The sequence below is a fragment of the Schistocerca americana genome, chromosome 5 (genome assembly GCF_021461395.2).
Source record: "Schistocerca americana isolate TAMUIC-IGC-003095 chromosome 5, iqSchAmer2.1, whole genome shotgun sequence".
Taxonomy (NCBI): domain Eukaryota; kingdom Metazoa; phylum Arthropoda; class Insecta; order Orthoptera; family Acrididae; genus Schistocerca; species Schistocerca americana.
In genome coordinates this window covers 442,547,424-442,574,233 of record NC_060123.1, presented here as the reverse complement: position 1 = coordinate 442,574,233, position 26,810 = coordinate 442,547,424, and the positions used below count along the sequence as shown (strand labels likewise).

General features: G+C 44.7%; 1 protein-coding gene across 2 annotated transcripts in view; it reads left to right on the top strand.

Annotated features, from left to right (window-relative positions):
• The window catches only part of LOC124615370 (semaphorin-1A), a 911,857-nt gene that overhangs the window by 413,846 nt on the left and 471,201 nt on the right, over positions 1–26,810 (top strand). For both annotated transcript variants that reach the window (XM_047143193.1, XM_047143192.1), the window contains exon 3: positions 3,281–3,377. In XM_047143193.1, the coding sequence (XP_046999149.1) occupies positions 3,281–3,377 (97 nt within the window). The remainder of the gene's footprint in view (positions 1–3,280; positions 3,378–26,810) is intronic.

Genomic DNA, 26,810 nt, shown 5'->3' with positions numbered 1-26,810 from the left:
CCCGTGAGTAATCCGGCATTTAATGAATATCTTTTTAAATTTTTACAAGCCATCAAGAAAATACCTTTGTAGTAATAATGCAGCATTTGTAGCTATGATAACAGTCGTTTCATCTTATATATATTTTATACATGCGTACAATTATTTCAGCTAAGGCATCGAACATTTGTATCATTTCCTTTTTATTCTTTTATTGTTATTTCGTGTATTTGTGGTGCCATAAGATCTTTCTCCGTCGAACTACCCTGTAAAATTTTACACTGCGTCAAATACGTTTGTTAAAAGTGTATATGTATGCTTACGTTTTACCTATATCTATATTTGTGCCACAATAGCTTTGTTAATCATTAACGTTGTTATATTGGTTCTATGTCTTTTCCTGTACAGTAACCAAATCTATTGTAAATATGTTACATATAGGGTGATTATAATTAAACTTTTGCTACTTGAGGCAGTGTAAACGGAGAACTATTTGGCATTAGGTTCCCAATTTTACAGGAATGATGATCAGGTTGTGCGCCACAGGGTTCCATTACTTACCGTTAGGCGCCGCTGAAGGTACGCCGTACAGCGACGTAGGGTTGAAGCACAAGCATCAGTGTGCATTACAGTTGCAGTATGTCAACATGGGTGTGGATAAGGCGGAAAGGGCTTTACTCGTAAAGCTCTTCTGTCAAGACAACAGCAATAGTGCTGCTGTTCTGTGCGAGTATTGTTGTGTTAAACGACTACGGAGAGATCCTCTTACCGCAGCGAAGTTGAAGAACGTGATGCGGAAGTTCGAATTAACTGGCGCTTTGGCAAATGCTCCTGGGAGAAGTCGACAGCCAATTGCATCATAAATTGTCATGGCTGAGAATACTGAACGCAAATGCGATCTTGAAGCAGTGCACGTGCTGTGTCTCGACAGCTGAACATTGCGTGGTGCACCGTTCGAAAAGTGCTGCGAACAGTTGTGCAATGGTATCTTTAGTGCGGTTACAGGCTGTCGCAGATGATGGTCGTCGTATTGAGCACCTTTTGCAATCTGGAATGTAAACAACGTATGAAATTAAGAAATGTTACCCCCTTATGCGGAAATAAAAATGTGTTTCTTTCAGTGTTCTTCCAAACGTTGCGGCAAGTTTTCATTGTCCTACGGTCGCTCGTTTTTATGGGGGCCCGTCAAGTAACAGAAGTTTACTTGTAACCGCCCTCTGTAGATGTCAAACAGTAGGCTTAAAAAAGTTGTTGGTTACACTTGTATCTGTATGTTCTTATACAATATTATGTCATCAATTTGTCTTTAACTGTATGTCGAGTGTACATTTTACCTGGCTAAATGTCCATCAGATGCGGAAGACCGAATGAACATTTAAAAAAATCCTAAATATGATAATGTCATAGTTCATAAACAATATTAAAGATCCTGCAAATGCAAGTAAACGGTGTCCATATGTAACAAACGCGTGTATGTACACTGCCCCGCAATACAAAGAAGTTATGCGACATAAACGAAAGTTGGTAGGAATGTTTCTACATATGGAAGATGATGTCTGTTCAAATTTCCGCGCCTGTCTCTTAAGAGTGGCGCAAGTTGCGCCACTATGAGGATGCAAAGACAGGTTTGCTTTAAATACGGTCGTCAGCGTTAGTTACCTTTGAGGTTGAAAATGTTGAGATAATGTTAGTCAAGAATGCCTTTAATGCGACAAAGACGCCATTATCCACACCTCACTGAGTTTGTACCAGGTCTTGTAAAAATGGCTGCAAGAAGCTGGATGATCCATCTGCGATACTGGAGAAAGACTTGGCAGGACTGTAGCCACTGCATGTAATTGCTGGCAGCGGTGGTCACGAGAATGTACGGTTGCAACAAGTCCCGGCTCCATACGGCCACGTGACACTACCAAAAGGGAAGACCATCACGTTCAAATGTGTGTGAATTCCCAAGGGAACAAACTGCTGAGGTCATCGGTCCCTAGACTTGCACACTACTTAAACTAACTTATGGGATGAACAACACACAAACACCCATGCCCGAGGGAGGACTCGAAACTCCGGCGGGAGGGACCGCGCAATCCGTGACAGGGCGCCTCAAACCGCGCGGCACCATCGTGTTCGGCGTATCGATCTGGCGTGTCGTAGTGCATCTGCAGCAGCAATTTGAGCAGCAGTTGGTACCTCAGTGACACAACGAACTGTTACTTCATGGACAGCTGTGAGCCAGACGCCATGTAGCATTCCACTGACCCTAAACCACCGCCAACTGCGACTTCAGTGATGTCAAGTGAGAACTCATTGGAGGGCAGGGTGGAGGTCTGGTGTGTTGTACCCTGATGAAAGCTGGTTCTGCGGCGGTGTCCGTTGTGGCTGTGAGGTCGTCAAAAGGAAGCTAGTTGAGACCCTGCTACCAACCTGTCTCCATGCTTGAGACACTGGATCTGCACCTGGAGTTACAGTCTGCAGTGCGATTTCGTAAGACAGCAGGAGCACATTCGTGGTTATTCCATGTACCCTGACTGAAAAGTTGTACGTCAGTCTGATGATTCGACCTGTTGTGCTGCCATTCATGAACAGCATTTCAGGGGGTGTTTTCCAACAGGATAACGCTCGCCCACGTACCGCTGTTGTAGCACAACATGTTTTACAGACTGTCAGCATGTTGCCTTGGTCTCCTCGATAACCAGATCCATCTCCAGTCGAGCACACGTGGGACATCATCGCACAACTTCAATGTCATCCACAAACAGCATTAACCGCCCCTGCATTGACTGATCAAGTGCAACAAGCATGGCACTCCATCCCTCAAATAGATCCGGCAGCTATACAACACAATGCTTGCACGTTTGCGTGCTTGCATTCAACATTGTTTCTTACACTGCTTATTAATGTACCAGAATTACATTTGCAACACCTTATTTCGCGTTCACATTAACCTGTGATCTTGTAATGTTACCTAGACTAATGTATTTCCGAAATTTTATTACTCTGCATTATTTATTTTTTGGTGTTCAGATTTCTTCCGTCAGTGTGTATATATCATCTCGATTTTATTTTTATACATTTACCACATGAAATGAGTCATGCTCGAAAGTAGTAGTAGAAAAATAAAGAACACGATTAAAAAGAAATCGCAGTTGTCGTGGAATACACTCTTAAATATGCATTTCAAACAAAAAAATTAAATACATAACTATTTTTCGATGCAATAATCAAAACTTCGATTACGCGTAATACAATTTGAAACAGCAGAGAAGTAACGGTGCAGTGCTGACGTGGTGCATTCCTTGTGTTGCAGGGGCCGAAGAGGTGTTCCGCTTCGCGGGCAACGAGACTTACCCCGACTACTTCCTGCGAGTGCTGCGGGACGGCACTTCGCTACTCGTCGGAGGGAGGTGAGTACTCGCCGTGTATGGTGCTACAGCGTACCCCGTCGGCTTACACTTCTATTCCCACATCTACACGAGCGGCCCCAGAACCACAGGTAATGCCTCAGTGGGATGCGCTTTCACGTGTCCAGTTTCAGTTAAAGCCGGTACAGGATGTTTCGCGTGCGACGAGAGCGCCGCCTGCGGCGTTGCGAAGAAGCCAATACCTGGGAGTAGAGTCGCTCATTTCAGCCTTCAGATTCGCCAGTGTCGCATACTCGTAGCTACGAGGGGCAGTTGGGCGAGAGCCGGGGATAGACATCTGGGGTAGCGGCGTTGCGAGTTCCTGCTGTGCTGGAACTACTTGTAAGGCCCGTTGGAAATCAAGTGTCGTTTGTTACGACTGAGGAGTGCGTTGTAGAAAACGTAACAGACGCGCCGTATATTCAACGGACTAAGCGTGGGTAGCTGCAGCAGGGATGGTTTCAAGCTCCTGTTCGTTCACTTTTAATTAAGAATTTGCGTCATTAAATGTCAGATGAACGAGGTATCCTGGTCAGTGTTACTGGATTTTCCGAAATTTTTCGCTGCTCACTCTTAGAACCATTTGAAGTTAGGGTAGCTAAGTTTATAATCATGCTTCTTTCAGCTTAAACAACAGTGCAATAGAACTGTAAAATCTGGTCCATTTATTTCGCTAATCGCCTTATTTAAGTTAAATTGTCATAAATGTAAAAAGCTCAATTGCTCACTAAGGTGCGGGATTATCAGCAGACTCGCAGTAAAAAGTTTTGAAATACTGAATTTTAAAAAAAGTTGTTTTTTGTTTTTGCCGAAAACTGTGAATAATTTTTTTTATTTGCCGTAGTTACTGTCCACCAAATTTCGCCTTACGACCATTATGATGACAGCGTAGTACCGTATTTTAGTCTTTATTTTTTCTTGGCCTCTAGTTCCGAAAAAGTTGCTTCGTTATGCTGAAATGGTCATAAAACCCCATAGGGAGTTGTATTCCACAGACCAAATGTTGATTAATATTACGAAGGCCGTTTAATAAGTTATGCAACACATTTTTTTCTGAAAGCAGGTTCGTTTTATTCAAAACCCTTATTTTACGACAAAACCCTGTTTTACGACATAATCTCCGTTAACTGCGACGGGCTTACGCCACCTTATTGGGAAGGCTTGTGTGTCCTCATGTTACCACTTTACTGGTCGATGTTGGAGCCACATTTTGTTGCATCAATAACCTCCCAATCATCCACGTAATGCTTCCCTCGGAATGCATCCGTCATTTAGCCAAACAGATGGAAATCGGAAGATCTGAGATCCGATCTGTAGGGGGGCATGAGGAAGAACGGTGGACTACCAACAGAGAGCGAGGTTTGATTTTGATCCGTCGATCACCTCGAATGAGAGCGTCCGCACGTTCCACAATTGTAGGAGTCACAGCTGTGTGCCGCCGGCCGGCACGCGGAAGATCGGACAGGTTTGCGCGATCTTGGTGCAGGGGTTACAGACACCTCGCCCAACAACTCACCGTGCTTTTGTTCGCTGTCAAGTCTCCATAGACATTCTGCAAGCGCCTGTGAATACCTGCGATGCTTTCTTTTTTCGACAAAAGAAACTCAGTGACAGCTGTCTGCTTGGAACACACCTCTGTTACAGACGCCATTCTGAAGGCTACGTATAGCGCCGCCACCTATCGAAAGTTCATGAAACTACAGGGGCGTAAGCGGGGATATTCCACGACGTCCCACAAGAAATTCCGCATTTTTTAAAGCGAAATTTGCCGAGAAAAAAATGCTGCATTATTTATTGCACGCCCCTCGTGCGTTATTCAGGAACGGACATAATACAAAAACTGGTATGTACGACGTTTTAATCAAGTTTTTACAATGGTACGTCAACAGCACCTGTCGACCCTGACTCTTTGTGTTCTCGCCTCGACTACACACGCGTTCTCTGTGCAGATATTTATTCCCCGGGATGTGATGTTACGTGGCGGCTTAACATCTAACTAATTTTCCAAACAAAATTAACTAGAGGATTTTTTCCTACCTCCTGCTCTTACCCGATCACACAGCAAACATTTTCAATTCATCATTTCAGTACCACGTTTTGATCTGACATTTTGCCGCGGGATAAAAATGTAAATGTATGGCGAATGTAACCGGATCGTTATAGTGCCTTAGGGACCAACTGCACGTTCAATCGTGTATGGGCTATGGGTACGAAATAAGGAAAAGTAGGGCTCATACAGAGGTATACAGGCAATCATTTTCTCCTTTCTTTCATTTGGGAGTGGAACAGGAAACCCACCCAAAGATATAACAACCTACAGCGCCTATTACAAGGAGGGGATGCGACAGCCAATCAGTTCCAGTCATTCCACCGGGAAGGAGGAACACAATTCGTGTTTTCTGTACTCCAACCATGCCTAGACGGTCAATACCGCTGTTCGATCGCGTCCGCATTGTTACTTTGTGTCAGGAAAGGCTCTCAACAAGGGAAGTATCCAGGCGTCTCGGAGCGAACCAAAGCGATTTGTTCGGCACGAAGTAGATACAGAGAGACAATAACTGTCGATGACATGTCTCGCTCAGGTCGCCCAAGGGCTACTACTGCAGTGGATGACCGCTACCTATGGATTATGGCTCGGAGGAACCCTGACAGCAACGCCACCATGTTGAATGATGCTTCTCATGCAGCCACAGGACGTCGTGTTACGACTCAAACTGAGCGCAATAGGCTTCATGATGCGCACTTCACTCCCGATGTCCAGAGCGAGGTCCGCCGGCCGCGGTGGTATCGCGGTTCTAGGCGCGCAGTCCGGAACCGTGCGCCTGCTACGGTCGCAGGTTCGAATCCTGCCTCGGGCATGGATGTGTGTGATGTCCTTAGGTTAGTTAGGTTTAAGTAGTTCTACGTTCTAGGGGACTGATGACCACAGCTGTTAAGTCCCATAGTGCTCAGAGCCATTTTCCAGAGCGAGGTCCATCTTTGCAACCACACCACCATGCAGCGCGGTACAGATGGGCCCAACAACATGCCGAAGGGACCGCTCAGTATTGGCATCACGTTCTCTTCACTGATGAGTGTCGCATATGCCTTCAACCAGACAATCGTCGCAGACGTGTTTGGAGGCAACCCGGTCAGGCTGAACGCCTTAGACACACTGTCCGAAAAAATGGCTCTGAGCAATATGCGACTTAACTTCTGAGGTCATCAGTCGCCTAGAACTTAAAACTACTTAAACCTAACTAACCTAAGGACATCACACACATCCATGCCCGAGACAGCGTTCTAACCTGCGACCGTAGCGGTCACGTGGTTCCAGACTGAAGCGCCTAGAACCGCACGGCCACAACGGCCGGCCCACACTGTCCAACGAGTGCAGCAAGGTGGAGGTTCCCTGCTGCTTTGGGGTGGCATTATGTGGGGCCGACGTACGCCGGTGGTGGTCATGCAAGGCGCCGTAACGGCTGTACCGATAGTGCGTCCATATCGGCAGCATATTGGCGAGGAATACTTCTTTATGGACAGTTCGCGCCCCCATCGCGCACATCTTGTGATTGACTTCCTTCAGGGTAACTGGAGTGGCCAGCATGTTCTCCAGACATGAACCCTATCGAACATGCGTGGGCTGAATTGAGAAGGGCCGTTTATGGACGATGTGATCCACCAACCACTCTGAGGGATCTACGCCGAATCGCTGTTTAGGAGTGGGTGAATTGGACGAACAGTGCCTTGATGAACTTGTGGATAGTATGGCACGATGAGTACAGGCATGCATCAGTGGAAGAGGACGTGCTACTGTGTGGGTATTAGACGTACCGGTATGTGCAGTAATCTGGGTTACCATCTCTGAAGGTCTCGCTGTATAGTGGTACAACATGCAATGTGTGGTTTTCATGAGCAGTGAAAAGGGCGGAAATGATGTTTATATTGATCTCTGTTGCAATTTTCTGTGCAGGTTGTGGAACTCTCGGAACCGAGCTGATGCAAAACTTTTTTTGATGTGTGTACAAACAAATGATTGCAGCTTCAGGGAAACTGGATGATTTATTCTAGACAAAGAGCTTCACAAATAGAGCAACTCAATAACGCGTTGGTCCACCTCTGGCTCACATATAAACAGTTATTCGGCTGTGCATTACTTGATACAGTTGTTACATGTTCTCCTGAAGCATATCATACCAAATTCTGTCCAATTCTGACAGTGAACGAGATTCCAGGCGGAAGATGTATCTGTAGACGCCCTGTACAGTGGTCGGATCCCTACCTGACTGTAGCCCCTCAAGCGGCCCGACCCTCTGGGCGTGATGATCTGGGGTGCTATTTCATTTCATAGGAAACATCCTTACAGCGTAGCGATGCGTCGACGATATTCTGCGCCCCGTTTTCTTTCCTTTCGTGGCAAGACATTCTGGGCGTACATTTCAGCAAGATAATTCCCGACCGTCCACGGCGAGAGTTTCTACTGCTTGCGTTTGTGCATTCCGAGCGCTACCTTACACCCAGCAAGGTCTCCGGATCTCTGCTCAATTGAGAACGTTTGGAGCATTATGGGCAGGGCCCTCGAATCAGCTTGGATTTGTGACGATCTAACTCTCCAGATGGAGAGAAATTGGCACGATATCCTTCCGGACGATACCCAACAACTCTGTCAATCATTGCCAAGCCGAATTAACTGCTTCCATACGGGCCAAAGGTGGACCAACGCGTTACTGACTTGCTCAATTTGTGAAACTTAATCTCTTGAATAGATTCATCCAATTTTTCTGAAGTTGTAATCACTTGTTTGACTGCACTTGCACATCACATCGACTGATTTCCGTCCGTTTCGTATAATTGCTTCATGGTACGTTTTTTTTTTTTTTTTAGTGCATTTTGCTTTCCAGGTAGATCTACTTTTTCTGCAGAAGCTACAATTGTCAGCCGCTTCTTGTGCTGCAGTATGTTTGTAGGGTAGGATCCACGCCAGATATCACATACGCCACCACTGTGGCCAAACAACCGTGCTGCGCATGTCTCGCTAGAGCCACCGAACAACAAAGCCCAGTTATGGTCCAAATAGTTGAGTGTCTGAAGGAGATTTATTTCGAAAACATTTCTATTGTTATTAAGAGATAGAAGCAGCTTCTGAAACGTAGTTCTTGGCCCTCGAAGTGAAAAGTGGGGCGTGAAATTTCATAAGACGATGTTCACAGACTGTTCGCCTCCGTAGCCGAGTGGTCAGGTAGATGGCTGCCATGCTGAGGACCCAAGTTCGATTCCTGGTACTACCAAGGATTTTTCCTTGGTGGGAGGACTGAAACGGTGTGCACGCAGCCTCTTGATGCCAGCGGAGTAGCTACTTGACATAGTAGTAGCGGCTCCAGTCATGAAAACTGACCAACTGCCAGGGGGAGCGGTCTGCTGACCGCACGCCCCTCCATACCGCAACCAGTGACGCCATTGGCATAGGATGGTACGGCAGTCGGTCGGCTCCGATGAGTCTGCCACGTCCTGTGGACGGGATTTACATTTAGGATCTTTACAGTCTGGTTGTCGTGTGTCAGGAGTAGCGGAAGTAGCAGGTATTTACCACCTTTAGAGAGCAAGTGTTATCAGTCACTTAACTGTATATTTTTCTTGGTGACAGCCCTGTTTTCAATTATGGAGCTAATGGAAAACTGGCTATGGGACAAAAGAACACTTCCTGTAATACAAAACCCACGGTTCCTTGACGCATAGAATGTGACCCACAGATTTATCCTTTCTTTTAGTCAGATTGTACATAAATTTTAGGCGAATACACTCAGAAAGCGCTTTCTAATATTTAAATTTATATTCGATCTTAACAAATTTCTCTTGTTCAGAAACGCTTTTCTTGCTGTTACCAATCTGAATTTTATATCCCCTCTACTTCGACTATCATTTTATTAAACTGCCCGAATAACAGAACTCATTATCTCTTTTTGTGTATCATTTCCTAGTCTTATTATCTCAGAATTGCTAATATTGTTAGATTAATTTCCATTACCCTAGTTTCACTTTTGTTATTGTTCATCATATTGTGTCTCCTATAGACACTATCCATTACTTTCAACTATCTACCAAGTCCATAGCTGTCTCGGAAACAGCTGCAATATCATCTGCAAACCTCAACTTTCCTCGGAATAGGAATTATTATATTCTTCTTGAAGTCTGTGACTATTTGACCTGCCCCCATTTACCTTACACACCAGGTGGCATAGTTTTGTCATTGCTGACTCTTCCAAGACTCTCAATGATCGTGAGGGATTGTTAGCTACTCTAGGGGCCTTGTTTCGACTTTGGTCTCCCAATGTTGTCGAATTCTTTTTCGCTTTTTATTATATTGCCTTCAGATTCGTTTCCTTTTAGCCTTTTTTTGTATTTGTTCCGTCTTTCAGACGTTCTCCTGAGCTTAGTATTGGCTTATTATTTGAGTTCTTGATATTCATAGAGCTGTTCCTCCCGTTTCCAAAGGTTTCCTTAATTGGTCATATGTTCGATCGGAGCGAAATAGAGGCTTTCTTGAAATTACACAATGGATTTTTGTCTGAATTTTTACTGCAAACGAAGAGTGGGAAATAGACAGTATGTCGAATTGACCAACAGGAGATCTAGTTTGGGGAAAAAAGCGTAGGTTGTAAAGTCTTAGACTAGCGATGTACATTTTAATATTTTTCTCGCTTTCTGAGCAAAACTTGAAATTAAATGATTTACATAAAAGTAAAAATAAAACCAATTAGGGAAACATTTGACTCGCCATTAAGAGATGCTTGAAATAATGTACAGAAACTGAGGTGGCGATTGAGAATTTGAAGTCCGGTGTTTAACTTCGAATAATATAGAGTACCAGTGGGTGTTTGTCTGGTGGATTTCAGTCTTGCGTCACTAACGTATGAGCATCTCAGCTGCTGGAGGAGATATCATGCATCATTCAAAGGCTCATGGAATACACACAAAAAAACAGATCACCTTGAACGGCTAGAGATATTCGCAGGACATGCACATTGGTATGTTCTGCATAAATGATTAGCATTTGAACTACGTCGGCTCGCTGGTTCAAAGTCATCATTGATATCGCGGCACAACACCATCTACCAGTAAAATGTGCGTGCGGCTCTCGTTGTCGCTATAGACCGAAGGTAATGGGTGTGTGTGACTCTAGCAGACGTGTAGGATGCCTCGCAGACGTATTAGCGAACCGTACTGTCAAATAGGTGACTTTGAAAGAAGGTGCATTATTGGCAAGAGAGAATGTGAAGGATGCATCCATCCGCGAAGCTACTGCTCGTGTGGGACGGAATGTTTCACCAGTGTAACGGTGTAACGGGTGTGTAGAATGGTTCACGGGAGGCCGTAGAATACGAAATGGGTCAGGTCGTACCACCCAGACAACCCCCCACCCCCTTCCCCCCGAGAAGATCGACATCTCATCCTAATGGCATTGCAGGACAAATCTGAGTCCTTCGTAACACATTGTACACTATCAGGGATGACAGTCCGTAGTCGTTTATTACGGAATGGGTTACGTGCGCGTCGTCCACTTCTCCGCCCAGTTTCGACGAATGTGCAGAAACATGCTTAACGGCAATGGTGTGTAGAACGACGTCACTGGGGACAGGAATGGCATCAGATACTCTTTTCGGACGAATTCTGGTTTTGTAAATGAAAATGATGACCATATTTTGGGTCGCCGTAGACCGGGGCAGCGGCATCACAATGACTGCATTCGCATAAGACATGCAGGGCCAACTCAAGGCCTTACGATGCGAGATACTATTGGGTACAACAACAAATAACAGTTGGTGCGTGTCCACGGCACTATGGACAGTGTGACCTAAGTGAATGACACCGTGCGACCCATAGCCATACCATTTCTGCGCAACACCCCAAATGCCATTTTTCAGCAGTACAATGCACGACCAAATGTTGCTGCACGAACTCGTGCCTTCCTGGTGTTAGAGGATCTCAGCCTTCTGCCCAGGCCCGTCATATGACTAGACGTGTCGCCTGTCGAAAATATGTGGCGGATGGTGAAACTATGGGTGCAGCTCAGTGATCCATTGCCAACCTCCACAGATGAATTTCGGAACCAGATGGATGCAGCATGGATGGCTATACTACAATACACCAATCGCGCCTTAAATGCGCCGACGCCATCATGCATGGAACAAGTTATCAGGGCCCTTGGCGGACCCTATGCTTACTAAGCAACAGGACACATGCTAAACCGAGGTGACTGAAATGCTAACTGTTTCTGCAGAACATAGGCCTACTGATATACGTGTCCTGTGAATATGAACGCCCCATCTCTAGTCGTTCAAGGTGTTGTGGTTTCTTTACATATATTTTTTAACATGGGTATATTTCTGTAATATGTGGTAATACAGGGTGGACCATTGATAGTGACCGGGCCAGATATCTCACGAAATAAGCGTCAGACGAAAAACTACAAAGAACGAAACTCTTCTAGCTTGAAGGGGGAAACCAGATGGCGCTATGATTGGCCCGCTAGATGGCGCTGCCGCAGGTCAAACGGATATCAACTGCGTTCTTTTTTTTAAAAAAAAAAAAATAGGAACCCCCATTTTTTATTACATATTCGTGTAGTACGTAAAGAAATATGAATGTTTTAGTTGGGCCACTGTTTTCGCTTTGTAATAGATGGCGCTCTAATAGTCACATACATATGGCTCACAATTTTAGATGAACAGTTGGTAACAGGTAGGTTTTTTAAATTAAAATACGTACCACACGAATATGTAATAAATATGGGGGTTACTATTGAAAAAAACAAACGCAGTTGGTATCCGCTTGACGTATGGCAGCGCCATGTAGCGGGCCAATCATAGCGCCATCTGGTTTCCCCCTTCAAGCTAGACAAGTTTCGTTCTTTGTAGTTTTTTCGTTTGACGCTTATTTCGTGAGATATTTGGCCCGGTCACGATCAATGGACCACTCTGTATAATATGTAGTTTTAGACGCCTCAAATCACAAATCATTTGAGCATTAAGTTTTTTTTTTCCTCTGTTGGTGACAACTATCTTTTTCATAGTCAGGCACGCTTAGTTAAGATGATAATTTTGCCCTCAGTGAAGTTTACTGTGTACGTAAGTGCTGGAAGGATACCTAGAAAGACAGCACGGCGGACAGGTATGTTACGCTGAATATTGTCGTGGAAAAACGCAGTCGTGGGCGGGCGCAGCTGAGCCTGGAGACTGGATCCCTGGCGGCGGGTGGCAGCGACGCACCTGGGCAGCAGCGCTTCCATTATTGCAGATACCTGCCGGCAGCCGACCGCGGCGGCTGCATTATTAACGCGCACTGACAGCCTGCGGTCCGTCCAACTTGAGCCACTGAGCAATTTCCGCCCTGCAGCGGCGAGAGCGGGCGCGCCGCGCTGCATATTGTGTTTCCACGGCGGCCTCACTTATTCACGACGCCCTGCGCCGCCCGAGGAATACAGACAGTTACAGCCGCAATTGTGTGTCTGTCAGGGAACACTTGGCCGGAAGAAATTACGCACCTTCCAGCGTTCCAGCGCGAGGCGCAACGCTTGCAGCGAGCCTTTGCATCGCTGTTCCGTAGGCCACTCTCGCCGCTTCATTCTTCCGTCTGACTTAGTTCGAGTGCTTTCGCAACAGCAGCTGTTGCCAGCAGCTCGCACCGAGAAAAGCTCCCTCCCCGTTTCGGCAAGGGGCTAGAAACTCGCTTCACTTGGCCGGAAACTAACTTGAGTGCGTTGAACTACTGTCAGATCAGAGAACGATTGCTTCTCAGCGTGGCCGACTTGTGTGCTCAAGAACAGTGTAATACTCTTGTCAGCCATGCGCCTATGCCAGATTACACACTTATGAGGCAAAGCATTATGCCCGTTGCGCACCGGTGGACTGAATGCCGCCCTGTGGTGATGTGGGCACGTGACACGGTAAGGAAGGTATTCGCCAAGGGGACAGCGATATGCACATGTACGGATGGCGGTGGTACCACGTTCACAAGCTATAAAAGGGCAGTGCATACTTAACGACCGGGAGCAGCTGCGTTTGCGTAGAGTTGTCAGTCAGTACAAGCAGACAAGAAAGATTGCGAGAAATAACCTCAGTGAGACGGGTGTCACGATTAATCAAGGAAAACCCCCAGCTGAAAAACGGGGCCAAAATTAGTTGGTTACTGTCGAGTTGCAATTTACAATTTCTTTATTGATTACTTCAACCGTTAAAAGTCATTTCTTTATCACTTGACCAGGAACAGATCCAAAAAACTAGTAGGCATGAGTGCCTTTTTATAACAATTTACTTTACAATTAACGGCCCAGCCATTTTACTTAAAACAGACTTTGATAAAGCATTTAATAACAAAATTAAAACTTTGCAAGTAATGAAACAAAAAAACCACCAATTTGCATACAATTTCGCTACTGAACATGTAGGGAGCCAACTTCTTTTAAACTTTGGTACAACAAGATATTCAATTACAGGGGCTCGCTAACAGGGAAGCAGAACTAGCATTTTCAAAGGATGCCAAGTAGATTAAAACAATCAAAGTAAAGATACAGTCATTCACCTTTTACAGTAACTAACAATTTTAAAGCCACGTAATTAAGAAAAAAACAATGAAAGGCAAACTTAACCTTTCTAAACAGTGGCCAAAAACAATCAGAGTAAAATACAACCATTTAACATTTTACAATACCTAACAACTTTAATACCATGTCCTGTCACCAAAATATCTTGGGATAGAAATAATTAACCGACCGGGTGTAAGGGCGGCCACAATTGTCTCCCAAAGGATGCTCTGGCTAGAAGCGGACTAACAGACCCACAACGCCTCACATTCAACAATCACATCGACCCCACGCGAGGCCAGGGGAAGGAATCAAATCAAGAACCATAATCCCTGCCCAAAAATATACTTCCTCCCAGGCAGTGTTAATAAGAAGTCAAAAGATCGCTGTCTATAATCACACTGACGACAGGGACAGGAAAACCGAACGCAGGAGGCCACAAGGCAGAAAAGACGCTGGTTGCACAAACCAAAATTCTTCAATTAACATCTAAACCTTTAGCCAACTTTACTTGTAGTTTATCAGAGGAACAGCAGGTGAACTCCGATGCAAAGGTTCCTCACACCCGACCGTGTACATGTCACCAGATTACCCAACTGGTCAGCCACGCAGCCGCGCGCTCTGTCACCGGAGCCCTCGTCTTCTCTTCACCCACGGCGGCGAAATACCACTCCTCAGGTTAGGCGAGTTACTAGTGCGTCATTCCCGCCTCCAGACGGAAAATTTAAAGACATCCGTTGCCGCTCCCACCAAGTAGTGACTCGGAACCACCGCCGTGGGCCCCGGGTGCTCGCAGCAAGAGCTTACAGCCTTGTCCCGTCAACTCGTCCCACTCGTCTCGCACCGCCAGGGTAGACCACGCGGCTTCTCGGAACAACAGCCAACTCTCCACCGCCACGCCACGCCGCGGTCTCATCGTACGACATTCTCTAATTCCCAAAGATCTTATTCCCTTACACAAGGCTAACAGGAAGCAACGACTCGAAGATCGATAAGACTAGATACGCCGCCAGAGGGGTATCTCAACAGAATCGTACGCAGCATAACGATAAATATGAAAGAATCAATTAACGATGGAATGGAAGGACTCAGAACAACCTTTACAGCGCGATATATGTTGAGAGCCGACACAGGGCTCACTCAAAAATCAATGTGGAACGTATGACGAACGTATCTGTTAGAACAGGGCGGCAAAATTTGGCGGTAATGGGTTATGGCAGCAGACGACCCACGGCGGTCCCTTTGCTAATAACAGCGCCTCACCAGGGTTCGTGAGCGTGTAAGTTGGACGCTAGAAGACTGGGATACCGTGGCCTGGTCAGATGAATCGCGATTTCAGTTTGTTAGAGTTGATAGGATTCTAGTATAGTGCAGACCCCATAAAGCCATGTACCCATGTTGTCAGCAAGCCACTGTGCAGGGTGGTGGTGGCTCCATAATGCTGTTGACTGTGTTTATATGGAATGGACTGGGTCCTCTGGTCGAACTGCACCCATCATTGACTGGAAATCGTTATGTTCGGCTACTTGGAGTCCATTTCTATCTATTCATAGACCTGTTGTTCACGAACAACGATTGAATTTTTATGGGTGACAATGCGCCATGTCACTTGGACCCAGTTGTTTACGCTTCGGAAGAGCATTCTGAACAGTTCGAGCGAATGATTTGGACACCAGATCGCCCGATATGAATCTCATCGAACGTTTATGGTACATAATCGAGAAATCAGTTCGTACAAAAACTCCTGCACAGGCGACGCTTTCGCAGTTATGGTCGGCTATAGAGGCAGCATGGGTCAGTATGTCTGCAGTGGACTTTCAACGATTTGTTGAGTCGATGCCACGTCCAGTTGCTGCACTACGCTGGGCAAAAGGAGGTCCGAGACGATATCCTATGACTATTGTCGCCTCAGTGCGTATGCCGAAAAGAAAGTAAGGGGGAGTCATTGTAGCAACGATACGACGTGCAGCCTAACGCGGCGGTGGAAGGATGTCAGGCAGTGGAAGACTGATACAGGATTGCGACTAGTGATGGCCCAGAGAGATTGGGCTGTCATGATTAACACTCGATTTTACTCATAAACAGTGTGTCCTAAAAAGGAGTTTACAGTTTGAATCTTAATGACCAGAACAGATATTACAAAAACTATGAATTTTAAGCCACACAGATGGTCACGACATTACTGATGTTTCATTGTTGAAGATTTCGTCCATTGGTAGCAATACAGGGTTTGCAACGAAAATGGTTCAAATGGCTCTGAGGACTATGGGACTCATCATCTGAGGTCACCAGCCCCCTAGAACTTAGGACTACTTAAACGTAACTAACCTAAGGACATCACACACATCCATGCCCGAGGCAGGATTCGAACCTGCGACCGTAGCAGTCACGCGGTTCCGGACTGAAGTGCCTAGAACCGCACGGCCACCGCGGCTGGCGGTTTGCAACGCTTTGAACAGTAACACACATATGTGTTACGGTTGTCATTGGAATGTCGTCACCGGCAATCGCGGTCGCCTCTCTGTCATCCAGCGTGCGTGGCTTTGTGGCGCAGTCGGTGTCCTTAGATCAGGATATATGGGTAGAAACTCGATACTTCCTCGTCGGTGTATCCAGCTCTCAACAAATGCTTCATCCAGGAATTGCCGCACGGCACGTCGGTAAAGTTACGGTACATTGTCTTGTCGGAAAAATGCCGTATTCATCCCAGTGCAGTTGCTGAACAGCTGTTACAGTTCGTTCCTGCATCATGGTAAGGTACATTACACTGTCACTGTTCCTCCAAAAAAGAATGACCCTACAATTCCTCTGACACACCACACCCCACCGATAACTCAGGAACATTAACTGCTCTTTCTTCCATAACATGGGGTTTATCTCTTGCCCAATACAAACAGTTATGGCGGTTGATGGTTCCATGCAGTTAAAACGTTGCCTCACCACACCAAGAAGAAATATCAGTCAGCTGTTCATTGTTGAAATCTGTTCATTAAATTCGAGGTGCCTATCCGGATCTTCGATTCACCGTGTGAAGCAACCTGGAAATGTAGGTCTTCCCGCCATAGTCTCTGCACATCTTTCATGTCTTCACACTTCCAATAAAATTTTAAAATCCACTTTTTTACTCAAAGACAAGTTTCCAGCCATCTTGTTAAATACGTGTAGTTACTGGTAACGGAAAATAAATAAAGGAAAAAGTGAATGGCTACACAGACTAGTCATGAGAGCACCATATAATCACAACTGGATCAGGTTATCATAGGTACCTCCCCAGTTATTAAAGTTCAACCAGTGTAAATCCATTTGTGGGACACCCTGTATATGCTTTGTCGGCTCGGGTTAGCGACTACTACAGCAACCATCTCCCCCTCTAGTTATAGCATGCGGAGAAAGATGTGTAACCTGAAAAGTTAGTTACATATCCCATAGATAATTTTAACGATTCTTTTATCGAAATGATGTTAAACATGTCAGTTTACAGAATATATATAAATAATTAGTGTTAACATTTGTGAACATATTGCCGGTCGGAGTGGCCGTGCAGTTCTAGGCGCTACAGTCTGGAACCGTGCGACCGCTACGGTCGCAGGTTCGAATCCTGCCTCGGGCATGGATGTGTGTGATGTCCTTAGGTTAGTTAGGTTTAATTAGTTCCAAGTTCTAGGCGACTGATGACCTCAGAAGTTAAGTCGCATAGTGCTCAGAGCCATTTTGTGAACATATTATTTTTAGTCCTACTCATGCAAACACACACACACACACACACACACACACACACACACACACACACACACACACACATTTATCAATGGAAGAGAAGGAATTCTTCAAGAGAAACGCGTTTAGCTTAGGTTTAAAATTTGCTTTGCTATCTGGTGGGCTTTTATATTATTGGGCAAATGATCAGAAATTGTGTTATTGCATATTGAAATCCTTTCTGTGCCACTGGCAACTTCAACGGTGCATGATAAAGGTCTTTTTCCCTCTAGTGTTGTAGGTATGGACATCACTGTTCTTCTCAAATTCTGATGGATATTTATGACGAATTTCATTAGCGAATATATCCATTGTAAGAGCGTAGTTAAATGCATGGTTCCCTGAAGAGATAACTAGATGACGTTCGTGGATGAACACTTATTATTCTAACTGCTCGCTTTTTTGCAATCAACACTCTCTTCCTTAGTGATTAGTTATCCAATAAAATTATTCCGTAAGACATTTCTGAGTGAAAATGTGCAAAATATGTGAGAAAGTTGACACTTTTTTTCCCCTCAAGATTAGCAATTACAATTAGCAGACACAGCAAAGGACTTGGAAGAGCAGTTGTATGGAATGGACAGTGTCTTGAAATGAGGATATAAGATGAACATCAACAAAAGCAAAACGAGAATATTGGAATGTAGTCGAATTAAGTCGGGTGATGCTGAGGGAATTAGATTAGGAAATGAGACACTTAAAGTAGTAAAGGAGTTTTGCTGTTTGGGGAGCAAAATAACTGATGATGGTCGAAGTAGAGAGGATATAAAATGTAGACTGGCAATGGCAAGGAAAGCGATTCTGAAGAGAAGAAATTTGTTAACATCGAGTATAGTTTTAACTGTAAGGTAGTCGTTTCTGAAAGTATTTGTATGGAGTGTAACCATGTATGGAAGTGAAACGTGGACGATAAACAGTTTAGACAAGAAGAGAATAGAAGCTTTCGAAATGTGGTGCTACAGAAGAATGCTGAAGATTAGATGGGTAGATCACATAACTAATGGGGAAGTATTGAATAGGATTGGGGAGAAGAGAAGTTTGTGGCACAACTTGACTAGAAGAAGGGATCGATTGGTGGGACATGTTCTGAGGCATCAAGGGATCACCAATTTAGCATTGGAGGGCAGCGTGGAGGGTAAAAATCGTAGAGGGAGACCAAGAGATGAATACACCAAGCAGATTCAGAAGGATGTAGGCTGCAGTACGTACTGGGAGATGAAGAAGCTTGCACAGGATAGAGTAGCATGGAGAGCTGCATCAAACCACAACAACAACAGTACGAACCCGATTAAATGTCCAGTTACAGTTATGTGGCCACCTGTCAGAAGCCTGAATGACTAGCGTCTACCTTTTGCAGCGCAGACCACTGTGAGATGTGCAGGAAGAAGCTGACGAGTTCCCGGAACGTGCTGGCGGGGATGTGGAGCAGACTCCAGTGTCGTTACCAGCTGCGCTTGATTTCTGGGTTGAGGATCCATGACGTGAACAGTCATAGCGAGGTGGACCCACAGATTCTCGATAGGGCTTAAATACGAGAGCTTGAGGGCCCGGGGAGTGCGTGAAACTCATCCTGGCGCTCGTCGAACTGCGCACTTTGGCTGTGAGCTGTGTGGGACGCTGCACTGTTCGCCATCGTTCTGTGGGAGAACAAACTGCATGTAGGGGTGGTCGTGGTTCCCAAGGGTAGATGCATGCATACTTAGGTTGATGCACTTTGCCCTCACAACGCTTGCAGCGAGCCTTTGCATCGCTGTTCCGTGGGCCACTCTCGCCGCTTCATTCTTCCGTCTGACTTAACTCGAGTACTTTCGTAACAGCAGCTGTTGCGACCAGCACGCACCGAGAATGTCGGAATCACCCATGATATCCCACGAAAACGTACCCCAAACCGTAACGTTCCCTTCTCTGGTCGACGATTGTTGCAGGGTGTTTTCTTTCTGACGTCTTACGCTGTATACGCGAACGGTCATCATTAATCTGAAAAGGTCACCTGTTGTCAGTCACTGAACGTCCAGTTGCGGTATTGGCGTGCAAATTCCGGCCTTAGTCGCCGATCGACAGCAGTCTGCATGTGTGCACGAACCACGCCCCTGTTGCGGAAGCCCATACGCAACAACGTTTGCTGAGCTGTTCTTGAGGAGACACTGGTGATAGTCCCTCGGTTCATCTGAGTGGTCTGTTGCTCAACAGTTGCACGTCTGTTCGCCCGTATACGTCTTCGAAACTAACGTTCACCCCTGTTATCTACGGTCAGTGATACACCACATCTGCCTCGGTGCCGGTGTTGGATTGTGCCATTTTGCCACGAACAGATACTCTAACCGTGGCAGTACGCGAACAGTTTACAAACTTAACGGTTTCGGAAATGCTTGCACCGTTGGTCAGAAAGCCAATGATCGTGCCCTTTTGGGCGTCAGATAAATCGCTTCGTTTCCGCATTACGACAACGACTGCACTGTGTTCCGCGTCCTCGCGACACGCTATATATTCCATCCACTGCTGTTGCTGCCACCTGCCGTGTGTGAGTGGTTATTGCTCGTTGACGTCAGAAATATGCGATGCTCACATTAATGTGACTGGAGCGTGTAACTCGAACATGGAAAATATTAAGAGCGAGGCTTACACGGAGATCTCAGCACCTTTGACTTGGCCACATGCAGCGTCGTACTGTTCTGTTCTCCTTCGTATTTCTCTGGTGAGTCTCTCCCTGTAGTTTATTTAACAAAACGGGTGCTTAGTGCAGCGTAAAAATCCCACAACTATAGCCAAGAACATATATAGACGTTCCCTAACGAAACGCCGGCCGGAATGGCCGAGCGGTTCTAGGCGCTACAGTCTGGAACCGCGCGACCGCTACGGTCGCAGGTTCGAATCCTGCCTCGGGTGTGGATGTGTGTGATGTCCCTAGGTTAGTTAGGTTTAAGTAGTTCTAAGTTCTAGGGGACTGATGACCTCAGCAGTTGAGTCCCATAGTGCTCAGAGCCATTTGAACCCTAACGAAACGATCACTGAACGGTATAAATGTCGAGCAAATCATCACCTGTAATTTGTTACACGTAATAACAGGTATTCATCCACACACTAAGCCTGGATATTTTTGTCTGGAGCATATGAGCTCAGAAATAAATTAAAAATGGGCTTGATCCCACTGTTGCTGCTAAGGTTTTCGGGAGTTTGTTTTCAGGTGTAAGACAGATGAAAAAATGGAAGTCCCCTTCTAGGCATGCTCTATGCCCGACTCTCGGTTCTCTGACATTTGCCTGAAAAAAAAAAAAAAAAAAAAAAAAAAAAACACATCTCTACTTCGTGTCGTGTGTCAAACTATCCACCCTGATCGCCCGACCAGGAAATGATAAGGAAAATGAAGTCCACCTTTCGCGTTATCACACTTAAAAAAAGGTAAGAGCAGTATTGTTCAGTTGTGAATAGATTGTGGGACTGATCATGTCAATACTGTGTGTTAATTCTTGAAGAAACAATAGCCGGTCCTACTCCACACACCTTCTTTCCCCCAGCCCCACCCCCTCGCTTCTCATGTTGTAGGAAGCATTCCGGCACCTGTCTGACCTACTTTGTACGTTGTTACAATGGGTGCACCTGAACGTGTTGGTCATAACTCTCACGATTGCTCTCCTGCGGGAATTTACCGTGTTACGTCGTCGCAACGCAATTTTCTGATAAAAGTATTTATACGATTGAAAGTTTACAGATTAAAGATGCACGCAATCGATGCTGCTGTGTGCGTTTCCGGCACAGATGGTACATTTCGAGGGAAGTATTACGCATGAAAACATTATCTGCTAAATAAACATCGCTGTAGAGCGCCGATAGAAAACTAATCTGACTGTTATTCTGTGAGCAACATACTGCTTCTCCAAGAGAAATGAAACTGGATTTGTGTGCCGATGTGTTATCGGTAGGAGAAATATGTGCGCTACTACACAACGAATAAACCAGAACCCAGAATAATCTAATCTCCGACCGAATCGCCATTGGCAAAGCTCCAAATTAATAAGAGGAGGAATATGATGAGAAAGAGATTCGAATCACATGGTTTTTATATTTCAAACTTTACCTACCTTCGCTGCGGAAAAGTGACGCGCTGGTTTAATAAAGAATGGGCTAGATGCCGTGCCTTATCTTTTTCTGTACGAGTAAGTACTGCATATTAAAATTCTTTGCTGTGTAAGCTATTTTCCTATTTTTAAAACGTTAAAGAAAGAAAAAAGAGAGCAGCGGGGAAATTTTTAGCCATTGCAGATACCAGTAAAGTTAATTATGGAAATCATAGTGTACTCTACCTCATTCTTGTAAGATTACTAAAAGCGTATGCAGCTGACTTCCCACTGGTATCCCCATCACATCCGGATAAGGGAAACTGTAAGGTGCAAGAATTCGGTCAATACTGAGAAAGCAGAGATTGTTGCACTCTCGGTTAAAAACTAACGTGCAAATATCCGCAGGCAAAAGTTAGTGAAAATTGATGCGTCTGTAAGATAAATGCGCGAAGCATAATGCAACTTCTACCTACGTTAGCAAAAGGTCTTGACGAGAACCCGAGAAAATTCTGTTCGTACGTAAAATCATGAAGCGGTTCGAAGGCTTCTGTCTAGTCATTCGTCGACAAGTGTCGTGTGGCGGCAGAAGAAAGCAAAGGGAAAGCTGGAGTTTTTCAGTTTCGTGGTTAAGAAATCATTCATGCAGGAGTATCGTAAAAACATAACCGTCGTTTGACTGTCAAACAGACTCTCGCGTAGAGGGCATTGAAATAGACGTCTCTGGCATAGATAAACATCTGAAAGAGTTGGAAACAAATAAGACGCCAGGTCCAGACGGAATCGCAGTTCGGTTTTACAGAGAGTACTTTCCGGCATTGGCCCCTTACTTAGCTTTCATTTATCGCGAATCTCGCGTCCAGGTGAAATTCCCAAGCGACTGAAAAACAGTGTAGGTTCCTCCCGTATATAAGAAAGGCAAACGAACGGACCCTCGTAATTACATATCAATATCCCTAACATCGATTTGTGAACAGCTGAGTTCGACTGTACTGAATTTCCTTAAGACAGAGACGTTTCTGTTCGTAAGTATGAACTGATTTAAAAAGCATCGCTCTTGCGAACCTCAGCTTACCATTTCTTTACGCGATAGCTTACAAACTGTGGATGGAGAGCTAAAGGCAGATACCATATTCCTATATTTTGGAAAGCGTTTGACAGGGTGGCCCAATGTAGACTCTTGCCCACGGATTAGGTTCCCTGATACGTGAGTGGCTCGAAGACTAGTTAATTAATAGGAGCCAGTACATGTCCTCGGCGGCAAGTGTTCATCAGAAGGGAATAGCCAGGAGTGTCCCAGGGAAGTATGTTGGGGTAACTTTTATTCTCTATAGACAGTACATAAATGATCTGGCGAACGTGGTGAAGAGCTACTTCCGGCTTTCTGTTGATGACGCAGTGGTGTATGTTTAGGTGTCGTCCGTAGTGGCTGTCACTGGATACAAGATGACTTAGACAGGATTTATAATTTGTGTGATGAATGGCAGCGAGCTCTATATGTAGAAAAATGTTAATGCAGATGAATAGGAAAAATAATGCAGTGACGTTCGAGCACAGCTTTATTAATATGCTGCTTGATATAGTCATGTCGATTAAATATCCAGATGTACCGTTGCAGAGCGATATGAAATGGAATGTGCACGTCAGACTGATAGTTGGAAAGGTGAAAGCTCGACTTCGCTTTATTGGGAGACTTTTGGGGAAGTATAGCTCACCTCTAAAGGAGAAGGCATTCTTGAGTGAAAAAAATGTTCAAATGTGTGTGAAATCTTATGGGACTTAACTGCTAAGGTCATCAGTCCCTAAGCTTACACACTACTTAACCTAAATTATCCAATTATCCTAAGGACAAACACACACACACCCATGCCCGAGGGAGGACTCGAACCTCCGGCGGGACCAGCCGCACAGTCCATGATTGCAGCGCCCTAGACCGCGCGACTAATCCCGCGCGGCATCCTTGAGTGATTCTCGGGTGTTTGGGATCCCCACTAGGTTGGATTAAAGGAAGAAACAGAAGCCATCCCGGTAGGCTGGATAAACACGCAGGAGTTACAGAGATGCTACGTTAACTCAAGTGTAAATCCCTGGTGGGAAGATGACTCTCTTTTTGCAATGCACTGTTGCGGAAATTTAGAGAAGTGGCATTGGAGACCAACTGCAGATCGATTCCATTGCCGCCAACGTACGTCTTGCATAAACACCACGAAGGTAAGATGAGCAAAATTAGAGCTCGTACTGTGCCTTGTGGACAGTCGTTTTTCCCTCGCTGTATTTGCGAGTGGAGCAGGAAAGGAATTGACTAGAAGTGGTACACAGTACCCTCCGCCACACACCGTACGTGGCTTGCGGAGTGTCTATGTATATGTAAAAATTCTGTAATGTAACCTCTTCTAGCAAATAACTGGCGAAAAAAGTGTGCAGGCTAGTGATAGTTTGAAAGTGGAGAACGGTTAGATAAAAGGCGATTGCTTTGACACATGACACGCTCTGTTTCTTACATTAATTTTTGCTATGGGTCTGTTCTTTAACCTGGAAGGAATGCAAGAAGCCGAAATCTTCATCGATGTGAACCTACATACGAATTTTCTAGCCATGATGTAACTCGGGAGTGTTGAGAAATGAGAACGATCTCGAAGACGTAAGATCTTATTTAATACCTCATTGCGCGCACCTCATTGCGAGAGCCATGTAGAACTAATGCGGGACTGGTAATGAGACATAAAAGGGTAAAGAGCACTGAAGCTTTGAAGCTTATTGGCTTCTCGTTTACTTCCTCACTAGACGTCCAACCAAAATGAACTATGAAACTTCGTTATTTACTAACTACACCACCTTTGATATTGCTTTGCGAAGTTTTGACATAATCCCCAACGTAACCGTTACTATTGTTTAAGTTTTCGAAGACAGAACACGCAATAAAATACGAAGCTTACTTCGCGTCCGTCTGTTGGTGTCTCCTATCTGTATAGCGTAGATCTTGGACGACGCTACATTATCAGCAGTGTACGTATGTATAACGAGTGCATTCTTTCTTTGGTGACACAACGCCCTTTTGTAAGAAATAAGACATCCCACTCATAGACATACGTATGTCTCTTTCTTTCCGAAAAAGTTGCGGGACGAAGCAGATACCTCTGACAGCTCTGAATATCACGAATAAATCATCTGAAAAGATGACAACACTTAACAGCCTAACATTTGCGCGTGCCGTAAAGTGTTTGGGAGTAGCTAGATGTTTAATAATTCGCTGATTGCTATCATATCTATTGCCGATGAAAATTAAGACTACTGTGTAGGCTAAGTAGATATACTTAGCAAAATTAAAATGTATCGCGGACCATAAAAATGTAACTAATTATTAAAAGACGTAATTTTGGGACAAAATGAACTACAAATTTTCATATAGGCTGTACAGGGTATTTCTGAAAGAACTTAACAGTTTTGAAAATTCATATAGATTTGTTCATATGACTTACAGACCTAGTTTTGGTACAATTTTCTTTAGCAAAGAGCATAAATTTTTTGCATTGTAACTAAGCAGGTGGAATAAGACCCCCATGGTTGTTGAGGAAGTACTGGACAGCGGTGAGATAGTGCATGCCGCGTTCTTGGTCAGCCTCGTCAGTTTTCCAGCGTATCTGAATGCACTGCTCCGTTGATTATTTTGTGTTGGAAAAATAAACGGTCCTAAACTTTCCTCTTGCTCGATGCACAAACTTTAGGCCTATCACGATCATATTCCAAGGTTTGTCGGTGGACTTTCAGTGCCCCAAATCCTACAGTTGTGTTTATTAACTTTACCACTTAAGTGCGAAGTCAATTCATCAATTAAGATTATATTTCAATGAAGTCTTGGTCATTAACCAATCGATGTAACATTTCCCCGCAAAAGTGCCTATGAGTAGTCTTATCAGAGTATTTTAATTACTGCACCAGTGTTAAATTTTGCGGCTTGTGGTGTAAATGTTATCTTAACACGTGCCAGTCAGTCACATGTGGGACACCCAACTGGCTGATTTTGTAGGACTGTTAAGGAACCTGTGCCCCTCTTGCCCCCCGATATCGTCGGACACACACGGTCGACCTGCGCTTACTCCCCCCCCCCCCCCTCTCACAACTATTTTAGGTCTACTGTGACTTGGGAGGATCATTTCCTTGCTCGGTATGAAAACTGTGTTGCACAGCTGTCCAGATTTTTAGTCTTCAAACTGTAATACGCGGCGAGCACGCTCGGGGACCAGTGAAGGCGGCGATATCTTTGTTACTTCTGTCGTCAGCGTTTGCTGTGCAGTGATTCAGTACTAACTTACTGCTTGAATCAAAACTTGACCAATTTTTCTGGGCAATTAAGCCAAGAATGGATCTGTAAGTCGTTTGAATAAGTTTGTACGAATTTTAAAAGTTGTAAATTTTTTTAAAGGAATATCCTCACTGCATGCAGTAATACCTGCTACAATATGCCGAAGTAAAAATGGGTTTCGTTGCAAAAGGTACAGTAATCTTGATTTTTAAGATATGCTATATGTATTGCCCCTCTCGTGCGTTATCCGCCATTTTGAAAAACCGCTAAGAAATGTCACTATTTTCAGTTTTTAATCAGTAACTCGCTTCCATTGGGGTTTAGACAAAAACACGCCATTATCAATTTTAAAGATCGTTAAATTTCCTGCAAGTTTCGTATGTAACAGATTGGAAAATTCGGAACAGCTACTGAGATACAAGGCTGTGAAAATTATAATAATATCAAAAATCTTATGAAGTTGGATGTGTCTGTAGTTTCGCCTTAATAACTTTTTAGTGCAGTTTTGTGCACAATCCAAAATAACCAGAGTTATCCAGAATTTAATTTCCTTCAAGACTGATAGAAAGTACGTATAATTACTACCTATTCGCCGAGAAGTGTTTCATTAACAATTGTAGTGAACGAGTGGTCCAAACTGAAAATACCATCCTCAGTCAAAAATAGTACTCCTGAATGTAATATCATCTTTAAGCCTAAATTTATATTACGAAATTCATTTAATTTCTGGGGAAGGCATTTTGCTGTGGGACAAAGTCCACATT